Genomic DNA, 26802 nt, shown 5'->3' with positions numbered 1-26802 from the left:
ATTTTTTAAAAACACAATATTAATTATTATTATTTTTTTAAAGTGCTCTTTTTCTGGTTCTCCTGTGTGTTGACGGTGAGCTGGGAAGTAAGGATCCGGGGAGTGGGGGGGTGGTGAGATGGGCTAAGGGCAGGTGTGGTACCTGTAGTCTGAGTGTGAGTGAAGTAACGAGGGGGAGGGCAGGACTGCGAGCTGCGAGGAGCTGACTCTTCCGGGAACGCCGTGCAAACCGGTTTAATTCTCTCTCTCTCTCTCTCTCTAAGGACGGTGTGGTCGGGACAGTCCGGGTGTGTGTTGTGCTCACTCCACTCCACTCTTTTGTGCCTGGATCCGGCGGGCTCGCTTCTTCTCTGCTCATTTTAAGAGGCATATTCACAGCTGGACGCGGGGAGGGGGGAAAACTGCTTAGCGTTTTTTTTTAATGTAGCCGAAAGGACATACCGAAAGCATTTATTTTTCTCTTTCGCCCGCGTCCAATGGAATAATTCGCCAGTGAAATCTCCGGTTGCCTCAAAGGAATTTATTTATTTATTTATTTATTTAGACAGGGTTTGAGGGGGGGGGGGAAATTCATATATATTTTTTTAAAAAGTCTTAAATCAATGGCTGTGGAAAGGGACGATCAGCATCAACCTCCTGCTGCCGCCACCGACTCCAGATCAGCAGAGCAACCCTCGCGGGGTATCGGGGATTTTGACGGGACGGTGTTGCGCCTCCTGGGAGGACTCGGGAGCTACCAGAAGAAAATCATCCTGCTGACATGGATCCCCGCCATCCTGATCGGACTGAGCCGAAGCTCCGACTGCTTTTTCACTGCCGAACCCCAGATCTTCTGCAAGAGCAACGGCACTCGGCTGGGCACTGTCCTCATCGCTCACGCCAGGGTCGGGGTCAATCGGACTGGTCAGTTGGAGAAAATCACCCCGCCAGGGGCCAAAGGCCGTACCGGCGAGCAGTCTGACATTAATACCACCAGTCGGGAATGTCAGTGTAAGGAGTGGGACTACAAGATTCACGCCGCCCTCACTCAAAACATAGTTACTAAGGTAAGGTGATGGCAGGCAGCCGTACAAATCATGTTGGATCCAGATAATACCTGTAAATGGATGGGATGTGTGTGTGTGTGTGCGCAACGGGTCTGTGGATAGGAACAGCTTGTTACACACTTACACATGGATTTAGATATGCAACAAAATATTCCTCCAATTTTGCAATGTGTGGAAACAATCTGCGGTGGCTAGCTAACCGTTTCTATGTCTCACAGGTGGTGTTTTACTGTAATATATATGTGAAAGTAACAGTCTCAAACGATAGAACATTAAAGGCAGTTCTTCCTTTCCTGTTGGATAATTTTAAGGCAGTTCAGAGAGTGACATTTGCTACGCCCACTCAGCATACGTGATCAACGAATAACTGGAAGTGAAAACTGTCTTAACTGAAAATTGTCAGATAGTTTAACATGGTACTAAAGTAACCTCTTATTTCAATAATTGTAATTTTCTGTCCTCTTTCCCCTCCCCCCTCCCAAATTTGCCATTCGCTGCTGCAGGAGCTGGGACATATTAAGAAACAGTTCCACACGGTGGTGGAATCTATACGACCTTAACAAGTAGTCAGTTCATCTGTTGTAGTTGGACAGTGCGATTTGGGTAGGGTGGTTGGCCAGTTAACCTGAATATTTTCTATTGCTGCACAGCGCTTTCAGTCTCACAGCAATGCAAAATGTGCAGTCCAACTGAAGCCAAACCAGCGAGTTCAGATTTTGGGTATGAGACCACCACCTTGAGGGGATAATTTCCAACTGTTTGGGCTTCACCACTTCTGTAGTACACCTGTAACTGGTGCAAAATAGATTTCCAAACAAGTTTCAGGCAGTTCACCAGAACACGTTCTATTTTAAATGTGATAAAGAGGTGCCTATTTTAGCAGCTCTTGACTAAACATTAAGATTATAATCATTCAGGCAGTGATTGGTGGGTCTTTGCACATTTTATTTCTCTGCCGATTTTCTCCCATTGTCTGTTCCGACTTCAGTACTGCAAGATGTAAACTGCATAATTGATTACAGCAAGATCCTGGTATTAGGCTTTATGCTATGCTTCTTTTAGTTTAATTGGTCCTCATGTTAGATGGTTTTATTAGTGGTGGATTTCTCTGATCGAGGGGCACTTATGGTACTGATTTCTGCCCAGATTACACTGGGGTTCAGTGCTGCCCTTATTGGTCCACCTAAACTAGACCAGTTCTGAAGGAGTTGCCTCTCTACTGGGGTAGATTTTCACAGGTGCCACTCTCATCCGATACTCTGCCCATTATTCATGTATGGGCGTTAGTAGGGCTTGTTGACGAGCTCTTTGTCACAGGGGCCATCACAGCTCAGCCTGACCTTAACCTCAACCACATCCTCATCCACCTGCACACACCAGAGGTTACCAGATACTGATCAGGAATAGAAATGCTGTCTGACTTGCCTCCCCCAACCCAGGGCACCGAGGCCAGTTATAATACCCTTAAAGCTGCCTGACCAGAGATCAGTCAACTCAACATAGACTGGGGATTGAACTTGAAAGTTTACCTGTCTGAATTTATCAAGTGAACAGTTGATGCAATCATTGTGGAAACTGCACCAGTTCTGAGTGTGCATGCATAGAGGACTATTACTTCCCCATTCCCCCGCGCGCCCCCCCCCCCCCCCCCAATCTGAGAGTAGTGCAGGGTTGGCAGTATAACTTGATCCTGCTCCAAAAGTGGGTGCTGCTCTCAAATGCCATCTGCAGTATAACAACTTGAAAGCCCATATGTCAGCAGATAATCCATATCATACCTAATCTGTCGAATAAGCACAGTTTGGGTTCTGCCAGGACCACTCGGCTCCAGTCCTCATTAGAGCCTTGGTCCAAATATGGACAAAAGAGCTCAATTCCAGAGGTGAGGTGAGAGTGCCTGCCTTTGACATCAAGGCAGCATTTGATTGTGTGGCACCAAGGAGCCTTAGTAAAATTGAAGTCAATGGGAGTTGGGGGAAAACTCTCCAGTGGCTGGAGTCACACCTAGCACAAAGGAAGATGGTAGTGGTTGTTGGAGGCCAATCATCTCAGCCCCAGGACATTGCTGCAGGAGTTCCTCAGGGCAGTGTCCTAGGCCCAACCATCTTCAGCTGCTTCATCAATGACCTTCCCTCCATCATAAGGTCATGAATGACCTTCCCTCCATCATAAGGTCAGAAATGGAGATGATCGCTGATGATTGCACAGTGTTCAGTTCCATTCGCAACCCCTCAGATAATGAAGCAGTTCAAGCCCGCATGCAGCAAGACCTGGACAACATCCAGGCTTGGGCTGATAAGTGGCAAGTAATATTCATGCCAGACAAGTGCCAGGCAATGACCATCTCCAACAAGAGAGTCTAACCACCTCCCCTTGACATTCAACAGCATTACCATCGCCAAATCCCCCACCATCAACATCCTGGTGGTCACCATTGGCCAGAAACTTAACTGGACCAGCCACATAAATACTGTGGCTACAAGAGCAGGTCAGAGGCTGGGTACTCTGCAGCGAATGACTCACCTCCTTACTCCCCAAAGCCTTTCCACCATCTACAAGGCACAAGTCAGGAGTGTGATGGAATACTCTCCACTTGCCTGGATGAGTGCAGCTCCAACAACACTCAAGAAGCTCGACACCATCCAGGACAAAGCAGCCCGCTTGATTGGCACCCCATTCACCACCCTAAACCTTCACTCCCTTCACCACCAGTGGACCGTGGCTGCAGTGTGTACCGTCCACAAGATGCACTGCAGCAACTCGCCAAGGCTTCTTCGACAGTACCTCCCAAACCCACGACCTCTACCACCTAGAAGGACAAGGGCAGCAGGCACATGGGCACACCACCACCTGCACGTTCCCCTCCAAGTAACACACCATCCTGACTTGGAAATATATCGCCATTCCTTTATCGTCGCTGAGTCAAAATATTGGAATTCCCTACCTAACAACAGCATTGTGGGAGAACCTTCACCACACGGACTGCAGCAGTTCAAGAACGTGGCTCACCACCACCTTCTCAAGGGCAATTAAAGATGGGCAATTAGGGATTGGCAATAAATGCTGGCCTTGCCAGCGACACCCGCATCCCAAGAACAAATTTTAAAAAAAAATTCCCCATTGTATTTGCACACTGCCCAACCCTCTAATTTTTTTTTGGGGGGGGTGGGGGGAAGCTAGAAGACAGCTTTGAGAGTGTCAATTTATTATCTTGGGTTATTCCCACATCCTGTAAAAGACAATGTACAGACCACAGTACAAGCATCTGGGAGTGGGTGGGACATTGTGGTTTGTCTAAATTAAAACATGTTTCTCTGGGCTATGGTTTAGAATTAGTACGTTTAGGAAAAGCACTTGTTCTTCTCTGAAAATCACTGATCCATGTAGTTTTAAAAAAAAAATTGTTCTTGTTATGTTCTCAACTGGTAAGGCAGTGCTGCCCATCCTTAGTTGCCCAGAGCGCATTGAGTCAACCACACAGTCTGGGGTTGGAGTCACATGTAGGCCAGACTGGGTGGGGTGACTGGTTCCGTTCCCTGAAGGACATTAGTGGACCAATTGGGTTTTATCACACTTTTTTTATGGCTATCCATTACACTCACATTTATTTACCATGTTTTTTTTTTACATATTTCAATGTTTCTATTTTTTTCCCATTCCGACTTACGTTTTTTTTTTAAATTCTCCTAATTTAAAATTTAATTGGAAAACCATCATTTTCTTCAGAAATGTTTTCCTCCTTCTGACCGGTCATCCTATGTGTGGTATTTTCATATATAAATATTGGGTTTAATGTGATCTTAAAATAACTGGCGCCATCAGAACAGTGCAGTTTTTGAATCCTGTGGGATTATAAATCCAGATCATTTTTGTCTAGTTTTAAATCATGAAGAAAATGTCTGAGGTATTCTGCTATAGAGTGAAATGGAAAGGGAGCAATGTATAGAGTACTAGTTCCTCCTTCCCTCATCACGCAAAATAACATGGGAACCTAAAACTACACATAAAAGCTAGGATAACTACAACTGAAAACTAAGATGTTGGGCAGGAAAGACCCTTGCTTTGAATATGGTTTTTCTCTATTCCCACATGAACCTTTTATCTATGTTCGTTAGTGATGTCAACATAATCTGGTGTGGCAACAAGAATTGGAGGTTGGTTCTGATATAGCTGGAACTTTTAAAACACCATTTTTCTTTCGATGGTTGTATCAGATTACCCACAAGTGAGCCACACTCCTTGTGGTCTGATATTCTGCATCTTGGGTTGTGTAGCCCAGGGCTACCAGTTACCCTATTGAGCAGTAACCCTAAGCAGAGAAATTCATGTAATGTTCTTGCTATATTGCTTCCCCTTGAAAGACGGAAAATAGCACTTCCAGGACCTGAATGTTACAGAGCGAAAGCCACAAAATCATTTCTTTATCCTCCTAGGCAAATACTATCCAGCACAATACATGTTTAGGAAAGATGTAGGAAGTGTCTGCAAGTGGTTAATTTACCCTTTTTCAAATTTTAGACTTCCTTCAGTGGAAGCAGACAGCCCAGTAAGCTGCGATGCCTTGTAGTTCTGTGAAGACTCTCTTCCTGAGAATAACGTAACATAAGCTTTTGTTATGGAGTTTCTTTCTTCTGACATGTTCAGAATGAGAAAGAGCATCAGCAGACTGGGCTCTCTTTGTTTTTTTTTCTTGTTGCTCGAAACAATGTCGTTTTTCCCTGATATAGTAATGCGGACTCAAATAATATTTCCTTGAGAATAAAATACAACATTACAAAGACCAATTGCTGCAGATGATTGAAGGAAACTTTTAAAGTACAATATTACAATTTACAGTGGAATTATCACTGCTCCCTTACAATCTTTCATTTACATTTTAAACACACTGTCCTGGTTGAAGTGAGCCTTTTTCTTAACTAATTCCTAATTAAAATAATACACACATTCTCACAGACAGCCCATCTCTGTTTATATCCTTTTAAACTTAGAGAATAGCTGCCATTTTAGCGTGTTGTTACCATTGCCTTTTAAATCCATATAAGCCTTCTAAAACAAAAAAATCAAAGGCAACCGACCTTGGAGATAAACTTTTTTTTGAAAATCCAGCAATTCTGTTAACAGAATGAAATCAATTTAATATTGTTTCTATACAAAAAATAATTGAAACAACATTCAACTTTCTTATTGTCCAAAGCAAAGTTGTTTAACTTTTTCCATCTAGAATTTATGATGAAGTATAAGAATATATTTTACAAATTTGTGCTTCCAGCTCAGAACTTCACCTGCTGGGCGTGTATATCAGTAATTCAGGTGTAGAGGTCAGTGGGTCCCATAAAATTTGCTAGATCTTCAAGGTGAGATGTTGCACTTGGACAAGGCAATTAGATACATACTTGAAAAGGAAACGTTTGCAGGGCTATGGGGAAAGAGCAGGGGTGTGGGACTAATTGGATAGCTCTTTCAAAGAGCTCAAACAGGCATGATGGGACGAATGGCCCCCTTCTGTGCTTTACGATTCTGTGACAATATAAGACCAAGTTCAGAATCCGGATGCTATTGTCCGAATTAAAGCTTAGCAGCCAGGGCTGCCATATATAGGAAATAAAAGCAGAATGTGCTGAAAATACAAAGCAGGTCTGTCAGCATCTGTAAAGATAAAAGATGAGTTGATGTTCAGTGTATAAACCTTTCACTAGAACTTCAGAGAGATATGCCTAGGGATGCCCTTCATTTTTCTTTGAAGTAAAACAAGTTGAGAGTGAGGTGCTAAGGTCTGGTTTTACTTCATGATGGATTTTCTTAATGGCTCAGTATTCAAATAGAATATAATAATCTACATACTCTTTTGCAACCCACATACTGTATATTAACATTTAAATTAAAGTTTTCTGGTCACTAATGCAAGTTTGACTTAATTGGTTTCTGAATAAAGACTTTCCCATAGATTGATGCCTGCAGTCTTCTATTTTGATTCCTTGAGAAGGAGGACAGCTTTCATTTTAACTCCAGCTATTATAAAATCTGTTTGAAATCAAGACAGAAATTTTCCTATTTGTCACATCTATGCTAATAAATTTCACACCTAAGAATAAATTGTACAGAGTTAATAGTAAAGGTCTAGTTCCATGTAGAGCACTATTATCATTGATCATTTGATCTCTTTCAAATTGAGTTAATGTTTTCTTTTAATTTGAGGGTATTCACCCTCAGAAATTTCCCCCAGGTCACACACCAGCTGCAATTAAGAGAAGAGGGAACCAGCTACCAAGCTTCTGCTAACATTTCCTGAACCAACAATAGGAGGTGTGCATGGAGAACCCCTGAGATAACTCTTCCTTTGAGTTTATTTATTTTCTCTCTAAGCTGACACTTCACTGCAGTACCTTTCAGATGAGATGTTAAACCAAGGCCCTATCTGTCCTCTCAGGTGGACGCAAAAGATCCCATGGCACGATTTGAAGACGAGCAAGCGAGTGCTCCATAGCGAGAGGTGTCCTGGCCAATATTTATCCCTCAACCAACAGCACTAAAAATCACATTATCTGGTCATGGTCTCATTGCTGTTTGTGGAATCTTGCTATGTTTCAAAAAAAGAACATCATTGGCTGTAAAACACTTTGGGATGTATTGAGGTTGTGTAAGGTGCTATGTAAATACAAGTTCTTTCTCTTTTTTTGCTTTCTCGTACTTTTGCTTTGTCTCTCTCTCTGTCTTTCTCCACTGTGATATGACTGAGATCAGGAATGGCAGAGGTGGGGGATGGAAGTTGTGTTGCACCACTTCATGGTGAGTTGATGGTCTGGCACCACAGCATCCTAGTTTTAATGTTTTTAGCTCATCGAGGGGTAGCTGTCATGGTGAGGAACCAGGTTGGTGTATTTCAGTGGGGTTGCAATATGACCATTATCTAGCTCCCAGCAGTACACTCTCCTTCTACTGCAAAGGAGTAGTTGCTGAGAGCTGAAGACTAGGCAACATGAGATCTTTGTTTCCAGTTCCTGCCTTTAAAAAAAATAATACACGAATTTTATTTTTCAGATTACTGAAGATAACGATATAAAATCATATGCTGAGATATTTCTCAAATTAAATTAGTTTTGTAGGAATGAGAAAATAAAACATTTAATTTATTTACGATATTCCAGAATGTCTTGATGATAAATGAGAACTGACCATACACTTCCACAAGTTTCATAGTTATCCAAGGACATCAGAACTGCATGCATGTTGGGGAAAAAACCTGATCTGGAAACTGTGCTAGAAGGTATATTTCTAAAGAAATGAAATAAGAATTATCTCCTCACGGCTGGAAAAGAACTTGGAGCATGAGGGGGAGGATCTAGTTGTCATGGTCCACGTAGGAACCAACGACATGGGTAGAAATAAGAACAAGGAGCTAAAAAGCAGAACCTCAAGGATAATAATCTCTGGATTACTAACTGAGCCATGCACAAATTGGCATAGGGACAAACAGATCAGAGAGTTAAATGTGTGGCTCAAAGAGTGGTGTGGGAGACAGGGGTTTCAATTCATGGGGCACTGGCACCAGTACTGGGGAAAGAGAGAGCTATTCCGTTGTGATGGGCTCTACTTAAACTGGGCTGGGACCAGTGTCCTGGCGAATTGAATAACTAGGGCTGTAGGTAGGGCTTTAAACTAAAAAGTGGGGGGGGGGAGGAGTCAGGTGAAGGGAAATTTAGAAATCTAAAGAGAAAAGTCAAGGCAACAGAGCAGTGTAGTGATTTGGGTAAAGATAAGCAGTGTGTGTCAGGAAGGGACAGAGAATTTAACAATAATAGTGCATCAGCGAACAAGGACAAAGCAGGGAAAATGGTAAAAAGTTAAAATTAAAGGCTCTTTATCTGAATGCACGGAGCATTCGTAACAAGATAGATGAATTAGTTGCACAAATAGAGATAAACGGATTTGATCTAATAGCCATTACAGAGACACGGTTGCAAGGTTGGGAACTAAATATTCCAGGGGACTTGACGTTTCGAAAAGAGAGGCAGAATGGAAAAGGAGTTTGGGTGGGGGTAGCCCTGCTAAAAAAGGATGACATAAGGACATTGCTGAGAAAGGACCTTGGCTCGGAGGATCAGGAAGTAGAATCAGTATGAGTGGAAATAAGAAATAACAAGGGGCAGAAAACACTGGAGGGAGTAGTTTATAGGCCCCCTAACAGTAGCTATATTGCTGGACAGAGTATTAATCAGGGAATAATAGGAGATTGTAACAAAGGTAATGCAATAATCGTGAGGGACTTTAATCTTCACGTAGACTGGACAAATCAAATTGGCAAAGGCAGACTGGAGGACGAGTTCATGGAATGCGTTCGAGACAGTTTCCTAGAGCAATACGTCATGGAACCAACCAGGGAATAGACTATTTTAGATCTTGTATTGTGTAATGAGACAGGGTTAATTAGTAATCTCACAGTAAAGGATCCTCTGGGGAAGGGTGATCATAATAAGATAGAATTTCACATTGAGTTTGAGAGTAACATACTTAAGTCAGAAACTAGAGTCTTAAACATAAATAAAGCCAATTACATAGGTATGAGGGGCGAGTTGGCTAAGGTACTACCAAAGTCACCTACAAAAGTGGTGGCTAAGGTAGATTGGGAAATTAGATTAAAAGGTGTGATGGTAGATAAGCAATGGCAAACATTTAAAGAAATATTTCAATATTCTCACGAATATACATTCCATTGACAAGTAAAAACTCCACGGGAAGTGATTCATCAGTGGCTAACTAAAGAAGTTAAGGATAGTATGAGATTAAAAGAAGTGGCCTATAATGTTGCAAAAAACAGTAGTAAACCTGAGGATTGGGAGAGTTTTAGAAACCAGCAAAGGGCGACCAAAAAATTGATTAAAAAGGGAGAAAATCGAAATATGAGAGTAAACTAGCAAGAAATATAAAAACTGATTGTAAGAGCTTCTACAAGTATAGTGGGGAACCAAGGGTCTAATGAGAGTTAGGAACTTAAAGTAATTATTATCAGTAGAGAAAAAAGTACTGGAGAAACTAATGGGACTAAAAGCCGATAAATCCCCTGGACCTGAATACCTACATCCTAGGAATCTAAAAGAGGTGGCTGCAGAAATAGTGGATGCATTGGTTTTGATCTACCAAAATTTCCTAGATTCTAGAACGATCCCAGCGGATTGGAAGGTAGCAAATGTAACTCCACTATTCAAGAAAGGAGGGAGAGAGAAAACGGGGAACTACAGGCCAGTTAACCTGACATCAGTTATCGGGAAAAGGCTGGAATCCATTATTAAGGAAGTGGTAACAGGGCACTTAGAAAATTATAATATGATTAGGTCATATTAGAGTCAACATGGTTTAATTAAATAGAAATTGTGTTTGACATTTATTAGAGTTTTTTTGAGGATGTAACTAGCAGGGTAGATAAAGGGGAACCAGTGGATGTAGTATACTTGGATTTTCAAAAGGCATTCGATAAGGGGCTGCATAAAAGGTTGTTATTCAAGATAAGGGCTCATGGGGTTGGGGCTAATATATTAGTATGGATAGAGGATTGGTTAAAAGAGAGAAAACAGAGAGTAGGGATAAACAGGTAATTTTCAGGTTGGCAGTCTGTAACTAGTGGGGTGCTGCAAGGATTGATGCTTGGGCCTCAATTTACAATCTGTATTAATGACTTAGATGAAGGGACCGAGTGTAATGTATCCAAGTTTGCTGACGATACAAAGCTAGGTGGGAAAGTAAATTGTGAGGAGGACACAGAGTCTGCAAAGGGATATAGACAGGTTAAGTGAGTGGGCAAGAAGGTGGCAGATGGTGTATAATGTGGGGAAATGTGAGGTTATTCACTTTGGTAGGAAGAATAGAAAAACAGAATATTTTTTAAATGGTGAGAAACTATTAAATGTTGGTGTTCAGAGATACTTGGGTGTCCTGGTACAAGAAACACAAAAAGTTAGCGTGCAAGTACAGTAAGCAATTAGGAAGGCAAATGGAATGTTGGCCTTTATTGCAAGGGGGTTGGAGTACAAGAGTAAAGAAGTCTTACTACAATTGTACAGGGCTTTGGTGAGACCTCACCTGGAGTACTGTGTTCAGTTTTGGTCTCCTTATCTAAGGAAGGATATATTTGCCTTAGAGGTGGTGCATCAAAGGTTCACTAGATTGATTCCTGGGATGAGAGGGTTGTCCTAAGAGGAGAGGTTGAGTAGACTGGGCCTGTATTCTCTGGAGTTTATTAGAATCATAGAAAGTTACAGCACAGAAGGAGGCCATTTGGCCCATTGTTTCTGTGCCGGCTGAAAAAGAACTCTCCAGCTTAATTCCACTTTCCAGGACTTGGTCCGTAGCCCTGTAGGTTATGGTACTTCAAGTGCACGTCCATAAATGAAAGGTGATCTCATTGAAACATATAAGATACTAAGAGGGCATGACAGGATAGATGCTAAGAGGCTGCTTCCCCTGGCTGGAGAATCTAGAACAAAGGGACATAGTTTCAGGATAAGGGGTCGGCCATTTAAGACTGAGATGAGGAGGAATTTCTTCACTCGGAGTTGAGGATTTTTGGAATTCCATACTCCAAAGGGCTGTGGATGCTGAGTCGTTGAGTATATTCAAGGCTGAGATCGATAGATTTTGGACTCTACGGGAATCGAGGGATATGGGGATCCGCTGGGAAAGTGGAGTTGAGGACAAAGATCAGCCATGATCTTATTGAATGGCGGAGCAGGCTCAAAGGGCTGTATGGCCTACTCCTGCTCCTATTTCTTATGTTGTTATGAAATGAAACGGGCCTAAAGACATCGGCCTCGATATTAACCCCTCACGACGGGCGGGGGATGTTTAAATCTTAAATTTGGGGAACACACTGCGCACGCGCCTGCCACCTTTTCTCCAGCGGCGGATATCGAGGCGTCCGAGTGTCCCATCGTGGAGAGGCGGAAAACTTCATTAACATATTTAAATTGGGCTCCTACCGTGCAATGGGAAGCCCGATTTTTAAATTCACTGTTGCTGCACGGGTTTCCCAGGGGTCGGGAAGTCACAGGGAGGCTGGAGCTGCTGGCTTCACAAGGTAAATGCCTTTTCTAGCAAGCCTTGTAGGCCAGGAGGAGCAGGAGTGCACCCCACTCCCCTCAAGGAAGACTTCAGCCTTCCCCTTGCCGACCGCGACGGCCTCTTCCTTGCTCCCGCCACGACGGCCTCCCCCTCACTCCCGCCGCGATCACCGACTTCCCTCCCACCCACCTCTGATTTGCCGGGAGCTGGCCCCAATGGTCTGTCAGTTTGGTCGGCTGCAGAGCAGGAAGCTGAACAAGAAAATTATAATGAGATCCTGCGGTTAAATTTGGTAGGATCTCCACGTCCGCGGCCTTGCTGGTGTCTTTGTCCGTTTTCGACCTCACCCTCCCATAAATTTCGGGGCCATTGTCTCTCGTACCCTGTCTGACAGATTATTCCAGACGTCTATTAACCTTTTGCATGAAGATTTTCCTTCTAGTATCTCGTCTACGTCTATACCTACATCCTCTAATCCTACGATCCTGTCTAATTTTCAAGTAATATTCAGGATTTTCTCTATCAAAGCTGTTTTATATTCTTCAATGAGGTTTCCCCTCCCCTGCCTTAACTCTTTTCTCTCTAGGCTGTAGAGACATAGAGGATGATTCTATGGCAGGCGCTCCCGACATTGAATGGTGCTCACAGGGACCACTGGCTAGGAAATCATAGGCCTGCGTTGCCTGATTTCCTATCCTTTGAATTTAAATGGAGAGTGCCTGCAATTTGCTGGCCAGCTCTCCATACGAGTGCTGTTCCGCACCGGGAGTGCCTGACTGCAGAATCAGTCCTGTGACGAATGGACACTTGGGTGAGATATCAGAGGGGTACCTGTACCAATGGAACCAGACGCAAGCTGGACAGGTGATTGAGATCCTTTGTTCCCAACTTGCAGTCTGCACTTCCAGGAAGCGTGGGTCGGAGATGGGGATGTAACATTGTAATGAAGAATGAAAGAGCTTCTATTTATATAACACTTTTAACATCCCAGAGCCCTTTACAGTCAGTGGATCACTTTTGAAGTGCAGTCACTATTGCTATATAGGTAAACGTGGCTGTAAATGACTGACTGGATTTTGAATGGTATTGATAGAGGGAGCAATGTTGAGCAACACACTGAGAAATCCTTGCTCTGTGAATCTTTTGGGATCTTTAATGTCCACCTGAGCAGCCAAGGGGGACCTTGGTTTAACATGCCTTCTGAAGTACAGTGCAGTGCCTTTTTTATTTGTTCATGGGATGTGGGCGTCGTTGGCAAGGCCAGTGTTTATTGCCCATCCCTAATTGCTCTGGAGAAGGTGGTGGTGAGCCGCCTTCTTGAACCGCTGCAATCCGTGTGGTGAAGGTTCTCCCACAGTGCTGTTAGGTAGGGAGTTCCAGGATTTTGACCCAGTGACAATGAAGGAATGGCGATATATTTCCAAGTCGGGATGGTGTGTAACTTGGAGGGGAACGTGCAGGTCGTGTTGTTCCCATGTGCCTGCTGCCCTTGTCCTTCTAGGTGGTAGAGGCCGTGGGTTTGGGAGGTGCTGTTGAAGAAGCCTTGGCGAGTTGCTGCAGTGCATCCTGTAGATGGTACATACCTGCAGCCACTGTGCGCCGGTGGTGAAGGGAGTGAATGTTTAGGGTGGTGGATGGGGTGCCAGACAAGCGGGCTGCTTTGTCCTGGATGGTGTCGAGCTTTTTGAGTGTTGTTGGAGTTGCACTCATCCAGGCAAGTGGAGAGTATTCCATTACACTCCTGACTTGTGCCTTGTAGATGGTGGAAAGGCTTTGGGGAGTCAGGAGGTGAGTCACTCACCGCAGAATCTCCAGCCTCTGACCTGCTCTTGTAGCCACAGTATTTATGTGGCTGGTCCAGTTAAGTTTCTGGTGACCCCCAGGATGTTGATGGTGGGGGATCTAGCGATGCAGTGCTCCCTCAATGCTGCACTGAAATGTCAGCCTTGATTATATGCTCAAGTATATCAGGTGACCTTCTGACTCCGAGGTGAGTGTGCTACCACTGAGCTAAGGCTGACATTGTTGCCTTGATTCTCCAACCCCTGATCCCTCAAAGTACCTGCTTAGATGTGGTATTGCAAAATTGCTTCTTAGGGGTCAATGTCTTGAAGAGAAAAAGAGGGAGCAGGGTCACATTGAAATGTTGAGACTGTAATGTGAAATGGAAGGAATATAATCCTGTGTGGACCAGCCATTAATTTGTGTCTGGTATTCTGCCAGATGCTTGGTGCAGACATAGTAGCCTCATTCCAATGGATGGCAAGGACTCAATTTTTAATTCTGTGCTGACTCTGGACGGTATTAGTAGAGGAGTTATTTCACCACCTGAATCTTCAAACCTGTGTCAGAGGATGCTAATCAAACTGTAATTCAAGCAAATGCCTGGTGGCTGGTCATGGTAAATGAGGGAATGAGTTAGCAAGTATCAAACTTTTTAAAATTGTTATTCAGTGGTTACCTTTAAATGCACTGATCGAACTTGCTGTATACAGTTGGAAAGCACTTTTATAATTTACTTTTAAAATACGATGGACTAAAAGATTTAGGAGTGCAAAACTAAATGTCAAGTTGTACCTGAGAAACTAGCCCATCCCCAAATAGCACTGACAAAATAGCTGATTTTCCACCATCTCGGAACCAAACTCTAAAGTGCAGCATCATGGTTTAGCAGGTCAGTACTTCACCATAACAATGTTCCTACTTATCACTGAACAGCCAATTCTGATAAAGGCTGTCATCATGAGAAGGATCTGAGAGGACACCAGACACCAGGTGCTTCAGCATGGAGACAGATATAAAATTGGTGTCACTCAAAACTACGCTAATGCATATTTTAACAGAAATGGACTCACCTGGGGATCTAGGTTACGCGCTAGGCCTCTTTCAGGTCAAGCTTAAAAGTGTGTATCTGTATGTAGGAGCGGTCCCAAATCTCCAGGGCTGTCAGTAAATTGTAATGCACTTTACAAAGGCAGTACCACAGGAGTTGCTGGAGCTTAGCCTGACCAGACCACCATGTCTGTAGCAAAAATGCAAGAGCTGCTGCAGTTGTATCTCAACATTTTGTAACGCACCATGCAATCTGCACTCAATACCACCACGGAGGTTTCATACTACAGCGTTTACCCTGTGGGAAAATCTCTCTCCTGTTGGTACCCGAGTATAAAGTTTCCAGCAAACATCAGTGAATTTTGCGATACATCTGTACTTGTTACAGCTCTCTCTAGTTACACACTGATTTTGTATTTGATATAGATAGAATATTTTAAAATACTGATTTAGATTAATGTCCTTATACTCCCTCCTGAGTACATAACAATTTTACTTTGAGAGCATTGTTTGCTGTAAGTGAACTTGCAGCTTTTCCCCATTTAATCAGTTTGTCAGATGACTTTTGATTCTGTGAAATGTTTTGCAAACATGATTTCACTGTAAAAGGCTCCACCCTATAAACCGGGTCCCGCCTCTACTTTATAAAGCTTAAAAGTGGATAGGACGATGAATGCAGATTGTTTTGTAAGGCACCTTTCCTCTTTTTATCATTGTTGGGGAGGGGACATTGTAGTGATGATTGTAAATATCATCATGTTGCTGGAAGTATCTGCTACTACTTTTTAAGTTTTAGTTTCTGTTAAAAGTAAGAGAATTTTTTTTAGCTGTTTGTGCTGCAGAATAATGGCTGTCCTTATGGGATTCAGTAGCTGAAGACCGACATAAGTGCAGATCTCCATGCAGTTGACAGCTGCATTAAAATAAACATGCAGGATTTTTTTTCAATCTGTTGCCAGGAAAAGACTTTTTTTCAGTGTCTTTCTAATTGCTGCTAGTTTTTCTGGGGACAGTGGGCGTGCTGCTGCAACAGCAGCAATGCATTTTGGTGCCAGCAAGCTGATTCAATATCATGAATGGCATGTATGATGTCATGACATTGCATCATTTTCTGTAGAGTACAAAAGCAAGGACGTTATGTTGAACCTTTATAAAATACTGGTTCAGTCACAGCTGAAGTACTGTGTCCAGTTCTGGGCACCGCACTTTAGGAAGGACATGAAGGCCTTAGAGAGGGTGCAGAGGAGATTTACTAGAATGGTTCAGGGGGTGAGGGACTTCAGTTACTGGAGAAGATGGGGTTGTTCTCCTTTAGAATAGAGAAGCTTAAGAGGAGATTTGATAGATTTGCTCAAAATCATGAGAGGTCTAGACAGAGTTGATTGTGAGAAGCTGTTCCCATTGGCAGAAGGGTCGAGAACCAGAGGCCACAGATTTAAGGTAAATGGCAAAGGACCAAAGGCTACATGAGGAAAAACTTTTTTTTATGCACTGAGTGGTTATGATCTGGAATGCACTGCCTGAAAGGGTGGTGGAGGCAGATTCAATCATGGCTTTCAAAAGGGAATTGGATAAGTACTTGAGGGGAAAAAAATTGCAGGGCTACGGGGAAAGGGCGGGGAGTGGGACTAGCTGGATTGCTCTTACAGAGAGCCGGCACGGGCTCGATGGGCCGAATGGTGGCCTCCTGTGCTGTAACCATTCTATGATTCTAATGAGATCACCTTTCATTCTTCTAAACTCCAGAGAGTATAGGCCCATTCTACTCAATCTCTCCTCATAGGACAACCCTATCATCCCAGGAATTAATCTAGTGACCCATTGTTGCACCACCTCTAAGGCAAGTATATCCTTCCTTGGGTAAGGAGACCAAAACTGTACACAGTATTCCTATGTAACAAAATGTTGCACTTCGATATAATTGTCGGATAAGATCTGGACTTTAAGATGTATTCAGCGTCGAAGTAATTGTGCTGATTGATAGCGTATTTTGCCTGTGGTTTCTTTGTGTTAATTCAGTCCTTTTGATGTACATTTTTTGAAATATCATAGGTCCAGCTTTCCTTACAAAGTCAACCACATATGTTCCCTTCTCCCCTGTTTCCTGGGGGGTTGGGGGGTAACACACAGCTGTTTCTTCTAAATAGCTGCCATCACTTTCAATTCTATTCACTATGGTGATTATGATAGCAGATAAATAGATACACGAGGAACTATGAGATAGGTTTCATGATTGGATAAGTCATGAATGAGCATGTCAGTTGCATTTAACAGAAGTACTAAACTCCAAGCTGTTCATCGTGTACTCTGGGTCACAATAATTACATAGAATTACATAGAACGTAGAGCACAGAAACAAGTCATTCAGCCCAACAGGTCCTTGCAGGTGTTTTTTGCTCCACACAAGTCGTCTTCCTCCCTCATCTAACCCTATCAGCATATCCTTCTATTCCTTTCTCTCTCATGTGTTTATCTCGCTTCCCCTTAAATGCATCTATGCTAGTCACCTCAACTACTCCTTGTGGCAGCGAGTTCCACATTCTAACCACTCTCTAGGTAAAGAAGTTTCTTCTGAATTCCCTATTTGATTTATTAGTGACTATCTTATATTTATGGGCCCTAGTTCTGGCCTCCCCCACAAGTGGAACTATCTTCTCCACATCTACCCTATCAAACCCTTTAATAATCTTAAAGACCTCTATCCGCCTTCTCTTTTCTAGAGAAAAGAACCTCAGCCTGATCAATCTTTCCTGATAGGTATAACCTCTCGGTTCTGGTATCGTCCTAGTAAATCTTTTTTGCACCTTCTCCACTGCCTGTATATCCTTTTTATAATATGGAGACCAGAACTGTTCACAATACTCCAAGTGTGGTCTAAACAAGGTTCTATACAAGTTTAACATAAATTCTCTGCTTTTCAATTCTATCTCTCTAGAAATGAACCCCAGTGCTTGGTTTGCTTTTGTATGGCCTCATTAAGCTGTATTGCTACTTTTAGTGATTTGTATATTTGTACTCCCTGATCCCTCTGCTGTTCTGCCCCGTTTAGACTTATTATTCAATCAGTATGTGGTCCCCTTATTCTCCCTACCATAATACTTCTATAATGAACATCCCTTCGTCTAATGTTTACTGTTTTAAAGATATGCTGTGTTAGTTTGTGCACTGCAACTGGTTCTGCTGACATGCTGAACATTTTTTCCCCTCGCCATGCTGATTGTTATCAGTGATGATATTCAAGAGTATTTTAGGTAGATGATGTGTATGTTGTTTGTTCAGAGTAAAACTGACTAAATTGCTACCATTAAAGGAATAGGAGGTGAGATGAATTTTGCATTATTAGAAAATTGGGACCATATTAATAGGGATGTGAAGGGCCTTATTTCACAATCGAGGAAGGATGATTTTTTGGAGCAGGAGGGAAAGTTAGAGTCAGAAGAGAGAGAGTTATCTCTAGAGTAGAATACTAGCCTTCATAGAATCATAGAAGTTACAACATGGAAACAGGCCCTTCGGCCCAACATGTCCATGTGGCCCAGTTTATACCACTAAGCTAGTCCCAATTGCCTGCACTTGGCCCATATCCCTCTATACCCATCTTACCCATGTAACTGTCCAAATGCTTTTTAAAAGACAAAATTGTACCCGCCTCTACTACTGCTTCTGGCAGCTCGTTTCAGACACTCACCACCCTTTGAGTGAAAAAATTGCCCCTCTGGACCCTTTTGTATCTCTCCCCTCTCACCTTAAATCTATGCCCCCTCGTTATAGACTCCCCTACCTTTGGGAAAAGATTTTGACTATCTACCTTATCTATGCCCCTCATTATTTTATAGACTTCTATAAGATCACCCCTAAACCTCCTACTCTCCAGGGGAAAAAAGTCTCAGTCCATCCAACCTCTCCCTATAAGTCAAACCATCAAGTCCCGGTAGCATCCTAGTAAATCTTTTCTGCACTCTTTTTCTAGTTTAATAATATCCTTTCTATAATAGGGTGACCAGAACTGTACACAGTATTCCAAGTGTGGCCTCACCAATGCCCTGTACAACTTCAACAAGACATCCCAACTCCTGTATTCAATGTTCTGACCAATGAAACCAAGCATGCCGAATGCCTTCTTCACCACCCTATCCACCTGTGACTCCACTTTCAAGGAGCTATGAACCTGTACTCCTAGATCTCTTTGTTCTATAACTCTCCCCAACGCCCTACCATTAACGGAGTAGGTCCTGGCCCGATTCGATCTACCAAAATGCATCACCTCACATTTATCTAAATTAAACTCCATCTGCCATTCATCGGCCCACTGGCCCAATTTATCAAGATCCCGTTGCAATCCTAGATAACCTTCTTCACTGTCCACAATGCCACCAATCTTGGTGTCATCTGCAAACTTACTAACCATGCCTCCTAAATTCTCATCCAAATCATTAATATAAATAACAAATAACAGCGGACCCAGCACCGATCCCTGAGGCACACCACTGGACACAGGCCTCCAGTTTGAAAAACAACCCTCTACAACCACCCTCTGTGTTCTGTCGTCAAGCCAATTTTGTATTCAATTGGCTACCTCACCTTGGATCCCATGAGATTTAACTTTATGTAACAACCTACCATGCGGTACCTTGTCAAAGGCTTTGCTGAAGTCCATGTAGACCACGTCTACTGCACAGCCCTCATCTATCTTGTTGGTTACCCCTTCAAAAAACTCAATCAAATTCGTGAGACATGATTTTCCTCTTACAAAACCATGCTGACTGTTCCTAATTAGTCCCTGCCTCTCCAAATGCCTGTAGATCCTGTCCCTCAGAATACCCTCTAACAACTTACCCACTACAGATGTCAGGCTCACCGGTCTGTAGTTCCCAGGCTTTTCCCTGCCGCCCTTCTTAAACAAAGGCACAACATTTGCTACCCTCCAATCTTCAGGCACCTCACCTGTAGCGGTGGATGATTCAAATATCTCTGCTAGGGGACCCGCAATTTCCTCCCTAACTCCCTTGTTATGTAATATGTCATAGTGGACAAATGGCAGGGTTTGGAAGGAAATCTGTACTTATATTTCCAAAAGTGTACACCGAAAGGACTGAATTAGCATAAACAATCCTCAGGAAAAATGTGGTATCAATCAGCACAATTATTTTGACAATGGAACTGTGCTTACTATTAACAATGTCTCTAAGCGTGTTACTATTTCTTCATCCTCTCCAGTGGAACCTGGTTTGCAATTCCGCGTGGAAAGTCCATATTGCCAAGTTTTCACTACTGGTTGGATTGATTATTGGTTACTTGGTAACGGGATGCTTAGCAGATTGGTAAGTTCAACATTTTCTGTTTTATAAATGGTTGAATGTGAGTTATACTTGGGCAATTCCACATTTAAGAATAGGACTATAGGGTTAATTCCTCGGTTAAATGGGGTCGTCTTATACCTGATTAACATTATCTTCTCTCTCATGTAATTGGTTCTGTTCATGTTGATAGGTGAACATAGGCCCAAATAGTTGGGGAAGGCTGACTGTAGTTTGATCCACTAGTTATGTTTTGTTGAATCTGTCTTTAAAATTAGGGTTTTACTGTTGGTTTTACTTAAGATGCTCTTATGTTTTTAAAAAAATATTGCCTTTGAGAGTTCTGTCTTCTAATTATCTATTTCCCATTTAATTCTTAGGATTGGCCGACAGCTGGTGCTGGTGATCTCAGTCATGTTCATATTGGTCTTTGGACTGACAGTAGCTCTTTCAGTGAATGTGACTATGTTCAGCACGCTAAGGTTCTTTGAGGGATTTTGCCTTGCAGGAATATTTCTCACACTCTATGTAACACGTGAGTAACACTTTTGGCAAAGCAGCTATGTTAGGTGCATAAAATTCTTGGCCTCTTAATCCAGAAGCCTTTTAATATAAATCAGTCTTTACAATGTTTTAAATAGAAATCTCCTAAATCAGTTGTCCTTTATGTATCTCTTAGTTCAGTGCTGGTAAACATAAATTATTAAGTGAAACAAGCAATTACAGATATCCAAATACTTCTTGACCACAATGTTAATCTAATGTACCAAAATGTGGTTTGGTAGGATGATGAGAAACTATTTCAGGATAGCTGTTAGAAAGAATAGGTTAAGATTGTTATAGACAGTAGGCTATAATTAACTAACTGTAAAATTAATAGCTTTCTATACTGATTATTTGACATAACTACTGTTTTTCTTTCCTTGTGGTCCTTCAGCAGGACTGGCCCAACAATTCTATCAGCTGAATATTCAAAAATCTGATGGATTGTTTTGACCTCTCTTTCTCTTTCCCTTTATTAGGAAAATAAATGTATAATGTTTAAAAGTATCTTGCTGGTGTTTCATATAACTGACTATACAATCAGAAATGAATACAATCTGTCTAAAAGTATATCTCTGATAATTACAGCACAATTTAATCCTAGCCCAATTGTCAGTTTAGAAATTCTACTCCCACAACTAGTGTAGCTCATCCTCAAGAGTAACATTGTTAAAAGGAGGGCAGGCAATGAGTACATATATAGGTTGAGGTCATTTATGCACCTAGGTGTTTGATTTCTCAGGAGGAGATGTGAGTTGTATTTTAAGTGTCATCTGTGGCTCAGTAGTAGCATTCTTGCCTCTGTATCAGAAAGTCACAGGTTCAAGCCCCATTCCAGAGATAATCTAGGCTGACAGTCCAGTGCTATCTTTTGGATGAGATGTTAAACCTGCCATCCTTCTCAGGTGGACGTAAAAGATTCCATGATACTATTCAAAGAGGAACAGGGGATTTTTTCCTGGTGTCCTGGCCAACATTTATCCCATAACCAACATTAAAACAGATCATTGGGTCACTTATCTGATTGCTGTTTATGGGATCTTGCTTTGTACGTATTGACTGCTGCATTTATCTCCATTAAAAGAAAGTCTTGCATTTATATAGTGCCTTTCACAACCTCAGGATGTCTCAAAGTGCTTTACAGCCAATCAAGTACTTTTGAAGTGTAGTCGCTGTTGTAATGTAGGAATTGTGGCAGCTAATTTGCACGCAGCAAGGTCCCACGAATGACAATGTGATAATGACCAGATGATCTGTTTTTTAGTGATGCTAGTTGAGGGATAAATATTGGCCAGGACTCCCCTGCTCTTCAACAACAGTGACTATGCCTCAAAAATACTTAATTGGCTGTGAAGTGCTTTGGGACATCCAAAGTGCTATATAAATGCAAGTCCTTTTTTTGTTCCTCTCCCCTCCCTCCCTCCCCATAAAAGATGCATTGGTCTCTGCCTGAACCACTCCTTGCAGCAAGGCACTCCATGCGCCCGCACCCTTTTGTGTGAAGACATTTCTCAATCTCTTCCATAATTATGATAAGTTGAAAATTATGAAACAGTTCCTGCATTTGGAGGGTGGCAAATGTAACCCCACTATTTCTTTAAAAAAGGAGGGAGAGAAAACAGGGAATTACAGACTGGTTAGCCTAACATCAGTAGTATGGAAAATGCTAGAGTCTATTATAAAGGATGTGATTACAGGACACTTAGAAAATATCAACGGGATTAGACAAAGTCAACATGGATTTATGAAAGGGAAATCATGTTTGACAAACCTACTGGAGTTCTTTGGTAGAATAGATAAGGGAGAACCAGTGGATGTGGTTTATTTGGATTTTCAGAAGGCCTTTGATCAAGTCCCACATAAGAGGTTAGTGTGCAAAATTAAAGCACTTGGGATTGGTGGTAATATACTGGCATGGATTGAAAATTGGTTAACAGACAGGAAACAGAGAGTAGGAATAAACGGGTCTTTTTCCGGGTGGCAGGCAGTGACTAGTGGGATACCGCAGGGATCAGTGCTTGGGCCCCAGCTATTCACAATATATATCAATGATTTGGATGAAGGAACCAAATGTAATATTTCCAAGTTTGCTGACGACACAAAACTAGGTGGGAATGTGAGTTGTGAGGAGGATGCAAAGAGGCTTCAAGGCGATTTAGACAAGTTGAGTGAGTGGGCAAATACATGGCAGATGCAGTATAATGTGGATAAATGTGAAGTTATCCACTTTGGAAGGAAAAATAGAAAGGCAGAGTATTATTTAAATGGTGATAGATTGGGAAATGTTGATGTACAAAGGGACCTTGGTGTACAAGGACACCATCACTGAAAGCAAACATGCAGGTGCAGCAAGCAGTTAGGAAGGCAAATGGTATGTTGGCCTTCATTGCAAGAGGATTTGAGTACAGGAGCAAGGATGTCGTACTGCAGTTATACAGGGCCTTGGTGAGACCACACCTGGGGTATTGTGTGCAGTTTTGGTCTCCTTACCTAAGAAAGGATACACTTGCCATAGAGGGAGTGCAGCGAAGGTTCACCAGACTGATTCCTGGGATGGCAGGACTGTCGTACGAGGAGATATTGGGTCAACTCAGCCTGCATTCTCTCGATTTTAGAAAAATGAGAGGTGATCTCATTGAAGCATACAAAATTCTGACAGGGCTAGACAGATGCAGGGAGGATGTTTCCCCTGGCTGGGGGGGGTCCAGAACGAGGGGTCACAGTCTCAGGATACGGGGTAGGACATTGAAGACTGAGATGAGGAGAAATTTCTTCATTCAGAGGTGGTGAACCTGTGGAATTCTCTACCACAGAAGGCTGTGGAGGCCAAATCACTGAATATATTTAAGAAGGAGCTAGATAGATTTCTAGACACAAAAGGCATCATGGGGTATGGGGAGAGAGTGGGAATATGGTATTGAGATAGAGGATCAGCCATGATCATATTGAATGGCGGAGCAGCCTCGAAGGGCCGAATGGCCTACTCCTGCTCCTATTTTCTATGTTTCCTTGCTCACTCAGTAACTATTTTAAAGTGATGACCTGTTGTCACTGACTCCCCAACCAGATGTGGAGATGCCGGTGATGGACTGGGGTTGACAATTGTAAACAATTTTACAACACCAAGTTATAGTCCAGCAATTTTATTTTAAATTCACAAGCTTTCGGAGGCTACCTCCTTCCTCAGGTGAACGATGTGGAAATGCACTGAAGGTGTGGATGAATAGGGATTCAAATCCATACTTCACAGAAAATGCGAGTGCAGGTAGATAAAGCCATAAAAAAGGCCAATAGAATTTTTGCTTTTATAAATAGGGGCGTAAAGCATAAAGAAGCAATGATGATCTTATACAAAACATTGCTTAGGCCATAATTAGGCCACATCGTTCACCTGAGGAAGGAGGTAGCCTCCGAAAGCTTGTGAATTTAAAATAAAATTGCTGGACTATAACTTGGTGTTGTAAAATTGTTTACAATCCCCAACCAGAGTAATTGGTCTTTCTCGATTCAAACGATTAAAACTCATCATAGTTTTAAAAAGGTCTATTAAATCTCCTCTGCCTTCTCTGCCCCAATGGGAATAGTCTTCGTGTCTCTAGTCTCTCTTTCTTTGTAACCGTAGTTTTACATCCTTGACATCATCCTGGTGAATTTACAGTGAACATATGGCTTTAATCTCCTTTCTTTAATGAGGAGCCCAAAACAGCGTGCAGCACTCTAATTATGGCCTAAGCAATGTTTTGTATAAGATCATCATTGCTTCTTTATGCTTTACGCCCCTATTTATAAAAGCAAAAATTCTATTGGCCTTTTTTATGGCTTTATCTACCTGCACTCGCATTTTCTGTGAAGTATGGATTTGAATCCCTATTCATCCACACCTTCAGTGTCTTTCTACTAACTGCATGCTCCCATTCCTTTTTACTTCTTCATACTTATCTACGTTAAATTGCATCTGCCACCTGTATAGCTTACTGAAGTCTTTTACACTCTTCTCCCAAACCTCCTAATTTTGTATTATCGGCAAATTTTGAGATTGTGTTCCCTATACCCAAGTCCAAATCATCTATACGTACAGAGAACAAAAGTGTAGCATGCACTGACACCTGGGGTACACCACTTATAACCATTCTCCAGTCCATGTAACACCCATTTACCCTAACTCTTTGGGCTCGATCTTAACTTCAACCTCCTTTTCACCCCCCACCCCCGGCCTAGCTGACTGCAATATTAAATCGATCTGCTATTTTAGCCTGACGCCTGAGCAATGTTGGTTTCCCCGCCAGGCTAATCCTGCCGGGAACAGGAGTCAGGCCAGGAGAAGCAAGAGTGTTCCTCCGGGCCCCACATGGAAACCTTGAGCCACTCCTGACCAGGATTTCCCTCCTGGAACATTTGCCTTGTGACAGGGACTGTTCCCGTGGATCCCCGGTGGCAACCTCCTGCCGCCTGATACTAACAGCCAGGCTTTAGGTCGGGAAGTCGGCAAGTAGCATGTTAATGAGGCCTGGCCGTTAAAATCGGTTGAGCCTGCCTGCTGCCTCTCCTGGACGGGCATGAGGCTCGCTTTACCGCATTCCTGCACAGGAGTTAAAATTGAGCCCGTTGTTTCCTGTACATCAACCCACTTTCTATCCATGCAATTACATTTCCTCTTGCATCCTACGCCTGAATTTTTCTAACAAGCCTCTTCTGTGACACCTTATCAAACACCTTCTGAAAATCCATATACACTACATCTGCAGTCCCTCTATCTATCTAATTGGGAACTTCTTCAAAAAAAACTCTTACACTTGTCAAAACCATGAACAAATCCATGCTGGCCGTCCTTTATTGGCTGTCCTTGATTAACCCGTACACTTCTAAATGCTTACTAATTTAATCTTGGACAATGAATTCTAAGAGTTTTCCCACAATTGATATTAGGCCAACTGGATTATAGTCACCGAGTTATCTTTCTCTCCCTTGAACATGGGTGCTACATTTTCTACTCAGCAGTTCCATGGCACAATTTGTATGTTTAAGGAATATTAAAAAATTGTGGCCAGACCTTCTGCTATCTCCTCTTTGATATCTTTCAACAGCTTGAGGTGTGTGCTATCAGACTCTAGTGACAAATTCACATCTGTGTCGGAACAATTTTCCATATCCACATCCAGTACAGTGGTGTCCAATAGAAATTGCTGACTAGCCACAGGTCTGGCTGTATTAGTCTGTATTAGTCGCATGCACTAATTTTTGTAGATAATGCTTTACATACTACACTCTCACAATACAAGTAAATGTGCATCACTTGTATATTTACTTAACAAACATGTTCCACCATTCAGTAACCAATGAAGTAAAGAACCCAAAATGACCACTTGCACACTGCTTTTCGCCGTACCGTTTTTATCAACAAAACCCACAAAAAGATTAAAGTGCACGTACATATGCCGTGCGACTGAGTATTGAGATAACATGCCCAATGACAATGTCTATTTATTTTTTTATTTACTAATTAGAAATTCAATTTGCCACATCTGGATTCCCAATTAGCCACATGTGGCTAGTGGCTAACTTACTGGCCAACACTGATCTAGTATACCTACATTCTCGCTTCCACTATCATTTGTAAAAATTGATGCAAAATATTTATTTAATATCTCCATCATATCTTCACATTCCACAATTAGATCCCTCATTCATTTCTGAGTGGTTCTACACTTTCTTTAACTATTCTTTTACTTTTTATTTGCTTACGAAAGCCATTACTATTTCCTTCTTGTGTAATCTAGTTTTTTTTTTTGTAAAACCTCTTCTAATCTCCCTTTTCACCTCCCCAATACACTTTCTATATTCCTCATGATTATCTTTAGTAATGTTAGCACAAAATGTATTATACGCGTTCCTTTTAAATTTCAGTTTAGTTTTAATCTCTCAAATGGTTCAATTGGATAAGAAATTATCCCATTGGCATTATTTGAAGAAGAACGAGGAGAGTCCTGGCTAACATTCCACCCTCAACCAGCGTAACCAAAAATACTTGTCTT

The 26802-nt window shown here is 42.2% G+C and overlaps 1 protein-coding gene across 1 annotated transcript in view; it reads left to right on the top strand.

Moving 5' to 3' along the window:
- The first annotated feature begins 569 nt into the window (after positions 1–569).
- Positions 570–26802, top strand: part of LOC137337856 (solute carrier family 22 member 23-like) — a 101486-nt gene continuing 75253 nt past the window's right edge. Inside the window, exons 1-3 of the mRNA XM_068001771.1 lie at positions 570–1046; positions 20148–20251; positions 20608–20762. Coding sequence (XP_067857872.1) covers positions 603–1046; positions 20148–20251; positions 20608–20762 — 703 coding nt within the window. The 5' untranslated portion in view covers positions 570–602. The remainder of the gene's footprint in view (positions 1047–20147; positions 20252–20607; positions 20763–26802) is intronic.

This window comes from Heptranchias perlo, chromosome 2 (assembly GCF_035084215.1).
Source record: "Heptranchias perlo isolate sHepPer1 chromosome 2, sHepPer1.hap1, whole genome shotgun sequence".
NCBI classification, from domain to species: domain Eukaryota; kingdom Metazoa; phylum Chordata; class Chondrichthyes; order Hexanchiformes; family Hexanchidae; genus Heptranchias; species Heptranchias perlo.
This window is presented reverse-complemented; position numbering and strand designations above follow the sequence as displayed.